Source organism: Adiantum capillus-veneris, chromosome 8 (assembly GCF_014529385.1).
Source record: "Adiantum capillus-veneris isolate H3 chromosome 8, ASM1452938v2, whole genome shotgun sequence".
NCBI lineage: Eukaryota > Viridiplantae > Streptophyta > Polypodiopsida > Polypodiales > Pteridaceae > Adiantum > Adiantum capillus-veneris.
The window spans coordinates 96,276,270-96,285,083 of NC_140938.1; the positions used below are offsets into that span (position 1 = coordinate 96,276,270).

The window sequence follows — 8,814 nt, forward strand, 5'->3', positions numbered from 1 at the left end:
ACTTAAAGCTTGTTACATACCCATGTGCATCAATTGAGAAATGCCCAGCTCTTTTCATTCCTACCAAGGAAGCTTTCAAACTCACTAGATCAGTTTCATACAAATGCAAAAAAGAAGAGGATAAGTGAAGGACTTGGTCAACGATCTTTCCGTGCAAGGTGACAGAAATGCCTTTGCCGTCACGCGGAACCAGTTTTGCTTGAAGAGCAGGAACTTTCCATATTTCAAAAAATTTGTTGCAAGAAAAACAATGAGGATTAGAGCTTTGGCGGTTGACCTGGGCAGATTTGCAAACTCCACATAAATACTCCAATCCAACGCTGTTGACGTTAACAACCTCAAGGGAACCGAACACCTGAAATTAGCATAAAGGGATCACACAATGCACAATGAATACAATGAACCTACCAAGTGGAACTCACCATTTTTTCGAATCCCATACTTGCAATCTGCTTATCACGGATATCTTTGAAAACCAACTTCAATTGAGAGGGCAATGGCAGCAAGATAGTGTAGTCCACGACAGACAATGTGCTAGAGAATTGTTTGAAGACATTTATGTTGTGGGCCACACAATCATAAAATCCATTCTCTTTGACTTCATTGGATATGTTATAAAAAGCAGCCTTTCGAGAAGGTACAAACAAAAGCTGCAGCAATAACAATCAAAACACGATCAAGAACACTTAGAGCTGTGTATAGAAGCTTACCGTTGCTCTATCAACATCAGCAAGGCCATCAGCAACAATAAGCCTAGTGCCACTACTCCCATCACTTTTCGCCATGTTCTCCACCTTGATAACAGTAAATGCTACAGTAGGCACACCATCTTCAATTGAGGAAGTCCATGATGAGACAAGATCTTTAATCTTGTGCTCAGGAAAGAGAGTTAGCACAAAGTTGAATGAAGGAGACTTCACAATAGATGTAGTTGCATCAGCATAGAGAGCAAGTTGGCAAGTGCCTCCATCACTAGGATTCTTTTTCCTCACAACAGGGCCCTCAATACGTATAAAATCACCCACCGCAAATGAGTTGACAAACTGTTCAATATAATTTTCTGCCACAACAAAAGTGATAGTATGATGTGCAACCTTGTCCACAGGATCAGCCTTCAAAAATCTGTTGTAGTTTGCTTTTTGGATTTTATATGTGCCATATTTTGCAAGCACCTTGCCAATGAAGAAAAAACGGAAGTTAATAGCATCAGCAAGCTCAGAAATAAGAAGCTCGGGCGTAGATTGACTCAATGCCAATTGAGATTCAAAAGAGTCAACAATAGGCTTTGGCTCTTCTTTAATAGATGCTACGCCCAACGAACGACTCACACCAACAGAGGGAGTGGCAATCTCGGAAATGTTAAGCGATGTTCGCCCTACATCACATGACACACAATACTATTATTATCGATTACAGATTGGTAAGGCATAGAAATTTAAACAAAGCTAACCTCTCACAGTGGCCATTCCCCTTGCAATACTAAGGGCTTTTTGAACAGATTTTGGAGATTTCTTTAACTTGGCCTTGGGACTGAGCTTTTTAAATGCTAAGTTTGGAGAACCTACTAAGCTACTTGACGATCCAAGGCCCCCACTTTCAGACACAACTTCATGCAAGTTTTCAGTTCTAGGAGATGCGCTCAAAGTCTCAAAGTAATCATTGCTTGAGTTTGTAGTGAATGCATCTATAATCAAGAGCAAATTCAAGACAAATTTCAAGATAATAAAGACAACAAGACTCTTAAGCACCAAAAGAGGAAACAAAATGCATAGGTGTATTACCATCAATATTCGAATCCATGGCGCCTTGGTATAGAGAGTGATGCTATGCTTTGATATAAGGATTAAAAGACTATACTATAGAAGAGGTTAAACCCTCAACAAGAGCAATCTCATAGTAAGAGGCTTGTAAAACGTGATAGTTCTTTAAAATACCTTTGGCTTTTATATACTAACAACTCAAAGAGTGAAACGTGATGGATAATCTTGAGTACTTCAAGAAAGATAGTTTAAAAGTTCCACTCAAAGGTTGGCAATAACTGCAGATTTTTACAATTGTTCCCATCTATCATTATATTGTAGTGGGTCACAACCTATACACTCCATCAAGAGAGAGAGAGAGAGAGAGAGAGAGAGAGAAGAGTGGGCTCTTTTAATTAACTCTACTTCGATTTTTGCAATAACATTAAAAGCTACAAATAACTCAACTATTACTAGAGAGAAGAGAGAAGGAAAGATAGGTGCATCCTAAATATTAGAGAGAGGAGAGAAGAAAAGTGCAAGGCTGCAAATGAGATGAGAACTACAACTAAGTAAATTAAAAAATCTAAAAGATAAAAACAAATATGACCTTAAATCATCACATCAAAACGGATTTATTTTCTCACTTTACAATATTAACAATGAACCTTGAGACAATCATATTTAATAATGAGAGTTAAATCATTTTTTTTACATTGAAATAATAACCTCACAACCATAAATTTTTGACGCCAAATCCCAAAACCCTAACCACATACTCAGCTAGTCCAAATAATCCATCAATAGGATTAAATCATGGACCAAAATTGCATCATAGAATGTGGAGCCAATCGTATTTAATTAAAAGCATCTCGCCACACCCAAAAAAAAATTATAGCAAAAAAAAGCATGGAGTCCATCAACAACAATCGAACAAAGTTCGGGATATAATTAACTTCAAAACATTACACATAATCAAACTTCATTGACACCGATAAGTTGGCTACTATTATTCAAGTTATTTAGCCCATTACAGAGTGTCCTTGACCTCGACATACATCAAGCAACCCAATCTATCCAATCCCGTCAACGATTCTGCACGACCCTGCAGAAAACAGCAAACTGTCAAACAACCAATCAACTGGTATCGAGCAAGATCAAACAAAAAAATCTCTTTAAAACATACCCAAAATTAACACAAAAAATCTATTTAAAACATACCCAAAATTAACACAGCAGAACGCCCCGATCCACCACAGACCGACGGAGAAGACGACAATGCAGCACGACAACACCGGAAACAGCAGCAGCAGAACACATTGGCGTCCAGTCCATCACAGGCCGATGGAGGAGACGTCCTAACAGAGCAGCAAAACCCCGATGCATAGAGCAGCACGGCATAGTACAGAATGACCCAATCCACCACAGATCGACGAAGAGGACGGCAATGCAACACGACATAACCAGAAACAGCAAAAGCACCACAGATCAGCATCCAAGATCCGCCATAGATCGGCGAAGGTGACGTCCAAACAGAGCAGCACGGCCCGAATCCACAGAGCAGCACGGCACCACATGTTCAAGTGCCACTTCAGATCGGCGAAGGAGACGAGAAAAAATAGCAGCACAACCCCGAGACACAGAGAAACACAGCACCAAGGCACGACCCCAATCCACCATAGACCAGTGAACCAAGAACACGAGGCACCCGTAGAGAAGCACAACAGAGCATAAGCGTGGCCAAAATCCACCATAGATTGGCGAGCAGGACGACAAACCACAGCAACGCATGACTGCGGAGAGGCAAGGCACTGAAACACGCCCAACAGCGCCATAGACCAGCGAAAAGAACCACGCCACACAAGCCAACATGTTCTCAACAACCCTATGCAGCAGGGTAGCACCACAGGAGCAGAGCAGAACAGTAGAGCAAGAGCGCGGCCCAGAACCGCCACAGGCCGACGAGCAGGGCGACATGTCCCCATGCTGTCATGCGCGAATGATAGCACCACGGGAGCGGAGCAGGACAACAGAGCAGGAGCACGGCCCAGAAGCGCCATAGGCCGGCGAACAGGACAATAGAGAGCACCAAGACAACAAGCAGAGACACCCCATGCGCAGCGCAAACCTACGACCAAGAACCGCCATTGACCCGCCTTAGGACACGGCTACCCTACTAAGGGGCTCATGAGCCCTAACCCTAAGGAGACCTCCACGAGGCTCCGCTCCAAAAGAGGGAGGAATGATAAGCAAGCCACTCATTATAAGGCCCTCCCACCAACCCCACTTTAAAACTGGCAGTTCCAGCTTGCACCCAACGTCCACCATTCAAAATCCAATGCACCCATCTTCTCAAGAACCACTCAAAACAACACACTTTAATTTTTATTTTTCACACTTATTTATAAAACCCATCTCATATTTTACCCTGAGAAAAAATTGCAAGCCACCACTATGGCCTTAGCCCCACCGCCTTGCCATGGACTCCAAGATATGACGCAGGAAGCTCCTCAAGCTAGATTCTAGATTCTTATTGGACCCCGCAGTAGCAAGAAAACTGGTCTTACTCAGAGTTTCTGCCATTGGAACTTCAGGCAGAAAGTACGTCTGATGTAGCTGGCTATGGCAAAGGCTATAGGAAAGCTTCATCGAGCAGGCATACACTTTCTGTAGCTCTCTCTCTCTCTCTCTCCGCGCGACTGAAATCGCCTCCTCAGGAGCATCTCTCTTTATTCGCCTCTTCTTTTCTTTTTTGAAGGTCTTACTGAGAGCGCTCGCTCTCGCTCTCTCTCTCTCTCTCTCTCTCTCTCCCCGTGCGACTGAAATCGCCTCCTCAGGAGCATCTCTCTTTATTCGCCTCTTCTTTTCTTTTTCAAAGATTGTATCACCTACTGATCAGGCAATTTGTTCGCTTCAATTTTAAGTAACTAAGGACTTCAACTTCACGTAAAGTACCAAGGGCTTCAACTTCACGCAAAGCTATACATGCAAATTGAGAAAGCTTCGCAGGTTGCTCGTGTTGTGGCTCAAGGAAGTTATATAGCCAATGAAGTCTTCTGCTACATACTCCCGTTTCCTGACAGGCCAGGTCTTTCTAATCTTGCAGCTTCTGCTGTATGCATGGTATGCCATTCGCAAAGCGTCAGTCTTGCGGCTTCCGTGGGCGATCCTGGGTTCATGTTTGAGCACGCACGTGTGTCGAAAGCAAGAGAGCTTGTGGAGGCCGCGGGGCGACTACTGTGTGCTGGAGAGGCGGGGGCAGCAGTCAGGAGCGGCGTTGTGCAGAAGCCTCGTGAAGGTCGGGGACAAGCTCTACTGTTTGAACAAGGAGACAGAGCAGGAGTCCAGGAAGCTGGAAAGGATGAAATCGGAGGGGTTGCCCGTGTATCAGCAGTATCTGCGCACGGGGCTGCCATGGGCGGTGGCTAGGGAAGTGGGCACCCATGACGCGGTCCTGCTCATTGTGCAAGGCTACAAACCTGTCAGGTACAAGCCGCTGGAGAAGGTGGTGGTGGAGAGGTGGCCGCTCACGGAGGATGACTGGAAGTCCCGTCTCGTGCAGGGGATTCCTGTGGCACTCACTGCGCTCGGGGCTCCGTCCTCCATCTCAGGAACTGTCACCTTGGTTCTGGTGGGCCTGGACATCTTCCGATACGCATGGATGCCCTTGTTCGAATGGATGTCCACCATGCTGCGGCTGGCTGTGCACCTGGTACTGGACTTCGTTCTTGTTGGAATGGGGGCCAGATACATGGTGTACCTGTCCATGAGCTGGTTTTGGCAGGACATGATGCCCTCCAACCCCTACACGGTCAAGCTCGAGCACAATAGGGAGCTGCACAAGATCCTCGTGAAGCATGGCTTCTGGACGGACGCTGCATGCGGTGAGAAGCTGCAGCTCGAGGACGTCGAGGACACGTCATCCGGCAAATACGGGGACGTCGAGGGCCACACGTTCCAAACCAAGAGCCAGTGCTTTGACTGCTGCTGGAAAGTCTTGGAGAAGAGAGAGGATAGCATACGGCTGCAGTGCAGGTTCAAGAGGATCGCGTTCGGGTTTGGCAAGGTGGAGTTTACGGTGCGCACGGCTGACTACCAGCGGATCATGAAATCACTGGAGGAGTGCATGAAGATGTCCATGAACTTTGTGAGGCAGCTATCCAAGGGGCGAGGGCGAACGGCCAGGCTGCAGGTCCGCTGCTGGGATCATATCGACCTCATGGATACGGTCCTTGAACCGTTCGACGTAAAGCAAATCTCGTTCCGCCCACCCGAAAGAGCACACATCCTCTAGAGACCGTTAATGCTGCCCTTGTAAAAGACGCCACTACAAAACGTTGTCATTTGTATTTTTATTGGCCTGGCCTAAAATATATTGAATGTTAAGGGGCTTTCTATTGTGGCGTTCAAACCTTCCCATTTTTTCAAAGGAAAAAAATCGCACAGGTTAATTTTACCTGCTCAACATCTTTTCATCCTTTGTACTTGCAAGACTTTAATCGATTCTTGATTTTATTTTGCCACCACATTTTTGGATTCTCTAAATTGCAGACCTTGATGTGTTGCAATTACTTGAGCTTAGCATTTAACATTGCACCTTTGTCCTGTTAGCTTGAGGTATGCAGCCACGATGTTGGAATAAGGGTTATAAAAGAACTCGAGGAAAAAAAAAAAACCTTCAATTATTGCAGTTATAAATTGAGTATATTGTGGTGTGTAGCGTGGTTCTTGGAAGGAGCTCATGAGTTCTAACCAACCTTTAGCATTATATAAAGAGGTGCTCATGCTCGTAGCAGGGATGCTCAGTTTAGTCTCATTCTCTCTCTCGTGACTGCACGTCACATTGGTGGAGCCGGCGGCCATTCACTTTCTTGCCTAGCTTCACTTTCTTGTTGTGGTCTTCTTGCTTCACATAGCTATGGCGTCTTTCATCTAGCCAGACTAGGAGCTAGCAGCCGTTCTCATCTCTACAGTCACCCATGTGAAGCAAATAGGAACTGATGCTAATAACAACTAATCTAACAAAGTAAATAATGAGAGAGAGAGACACTGCAGTGTAGCAAGGAAGCAAAGCTTACTTGTATTGATAGAATGAAATAAGAACTTGCATGCTCTTCAACATAACAAAGGTGCCTTTATATACATTAGGCAAGGGGAGCCTTATTGGGTAAGTGCTATGATGAAGGGACGTTGCCTACATTAGGGGGAGATGATTTAGGGGGTGGGTGAGATGATTGAGGCACTGAGTGAGCACCGTTAATAGTGGTAGGATATTTCACATCCCCCCGTAACGGTGAACACCTTATTACATGGGAGAATCCCCCCCTTAAGGAGGTGTGCAAGCAGTAGGCACAAGTGACAAATTTCGACATGCTGTAGTTTGGGTCGTAGCAGGTACTGATTTGGTGAGGAAATCTGCCCAATTGTGAGCAGTGGGCACATATTGCAACTTTAAAAAACCATTGGCGACCAATTCCTTGATGAAGTGATAACTGATTTTGATGTGCTTTAGTTTGTTGGAGAAACTTGGGGAAGCAGCCAGAGCAATTGCAGATTGGTTGTCGCAGTAGAGGGTTATGGCTTCTTCCAAGATAGGATATGGAAGTTGAAATTCGTGAATGAGCTCAGAAATCCAGAGAGCTTCCCTGGAAGCAAGAGCAGTAGCTACATATTCGGCTTCAGTCGATGAAGAGGCAATTGAAGATTGTCGTTTCATTTGCCAGGATATTGGGGCACCTGAAAGAGAGAATATATAGCCACCTGTGGAGAAGCAGCGGGGATCATCCCCTGCCCAATTGGCATCGACATAGCCACTCAGAGAGATAGGTATGGTGGCATCATAAGCATAAGTGAGAGCATAGTGCTTAGTGGTCAGGAGATAGCGAAGTGTGCGTTTTGCAGCTTGCTTGTGTGTTTTGCATGGCTGTGACATAGCACGAGATAATATATGGCCGGTGTAGCAGAGATCAAAGCGAGTGCAGGATATCAGATAACGAAGCTGACCACAAAACTTGGGATAATGAAGAGAAGGCCAATAGAGCTCATCAGCGGGAGAGTAGGCATGAAATTCAGGTGCTAAGTTGTGTTTGAGAGGAAGGGGGCTGAATTCAGGAGAACAAGTGCTCATGCCATAATAAGTGAGAAGCTCTTCAATGTATTTTACCTGGGTGAGTTTGATCCACTTGCCATAGGGGTCGCGAAGCACTTGAATGCCGAGAAAATACGTCATTGGTCCCTTGTCACTGAAAGGGAATTCTTGTTGGAGACAGTCGATGGCGCGCAATACCATGATTTCAGTGGTGCCGATGAGTGGGATATCATTCACAAATAATCCCAGAATGGCGAGGCCATCATTTGTACGCCAGATGAAGATATTGAAGTTGACACTGAGTCGCTCCCAACCACATGCAATGAGATAATTGTGTATGCGTGTATACCATTCACGTGTAGACTGTTTGAGGCCGTATATAGGCTTATTTAGCTTGCAAACATAGTCAGGATAATATGGATTTGCAAAGTGAGGGGGTTGGGTCATGTAAACAAGCTCGTAGAGCAAGCCGTGCAAAAAAGCTGTTTTAATGTCAAGGTGATGTAGGGGCAAATTATACTTTGCAGCTATAGAGACTAAAAGTCTAAATGCAGTTAGGCCTAGAACAGGGGAGTATGTATCAAAATAGTCTACACCATACCTCTGTGTATAGCCGCGGGCGACAAGTCTGGCTTTGTAACGCTCAATTCTGCCATCCGGGAAGTACTTTTTCTTCAATAGCCATTTGCATGTGACTATATTGTGATGCTCTGGTGGTGGAACAAGATCCCAAGTATGGGCTTCTTCGAGTGCCTGAAGCTCAGCTTGAATTGCTTCGTGCCATAAATCTCCCTCACTGGATGAGAGGGCATCGACGACCGAGATTGGCAGAATATCTTCTACTGGAGCGGGTGGGGTGGTCGATTGAAGTTCTTCTTGGAGAACAACCGAGAAGCTTGTAGCAGCGTAAATATCTGCTAATGACCTTGTGCGGATGCGACTGCTAGAAGCTGATTGATCAAGGTGTTGTGCTGATGGTGATGAATC

General features: G+C 45.1%; 2 protein-coding genes and 1 pseudogene across 2 annotated transcripts; 1 reads left to right on the forward strand and 2 right to left on the reverse strand.

Annotated features, from left to right (window-relative positions):
* Positions 1-771: 771 nt before the first annotated feature.
* Positions 772-1,784, reverse strand: LOC147452601 (uncharacterized; annotated as a pseudogene).
* A 916-nt stretch (positions 1,785-2,700) lies between these two features.
* On the reverse strand, positions 2,701-3,944 carry LOC147452602 (uncharacterized). The gene is made up of 3 exons (XM_086518983.1): positions 3,222-3,944; positions 2,961-3,097; positions 2,701-2,844 (listed from the first exon to the last, which is right to left on the reverse strand). The coding sequence occupies exons 1-3, from the start codon at positions 3,797-3,799 to the stop codon at positions 2,813-2,815; spliced, it is 747 nt and encodes a 248-aa protein (XP_086375109.1). The 5' UTR covers positions 3,800-3,944; the 3' UTR covers positions 2,701-2,812.
* Positions 3,945-4,754: 810 nt separating this feature from the next.
* LOC147452603 (uncharacterized) lies at positions 4,755-6,195 on the forward strand. The gene has a single exon (XM_086518984.1). It carries the CDS (start codon positions 4,786-4,788, stop codon positions 6,031-6,033), a length of 1,248 nt encoding a protein of 415 aa, XP_086375110.1. The 5' UTR covers positions 4,755-4,785; the 3' UTR covers positions 6,034-6,195.
* The last annotated feature ends 2,619 nt before the right edge of the window (positions 6,196-8,814 follow it).

Bases quoted from the DNA above. Each gene is read 5' to 3' on its own strand.
- LOC147452602 (XM_086518983.1), bottom strand. From the start codon at position 3,799: ATGGCGCTTCTGGGCCGTGCTCCTGCTCTGTTGTCCTGCTCCGCTCCC. The intron at 3,098-3,221 runs GTGCTTTTGCTG...CTGCTCTGTTAG, and splicing joins ATCTTGGATGCTGATCTGTG to GACGTCTCCTCCATCGGCCT. The intron at 2,845-2,960 runs GTATGTTTTAAA...TGTTTTCTGCAG, and splicing joins TTCTGCTGTGTTAATTTTGG to GGTCGTGCAGAATCGTTGAC.
- LOC147452603 (XM_086518984.1), top strand. From the start codon at position 4,786: ATGAAGTCTTCTGCTACATACTCCCGTTTCCTGACAGGCCAGGTCTTT.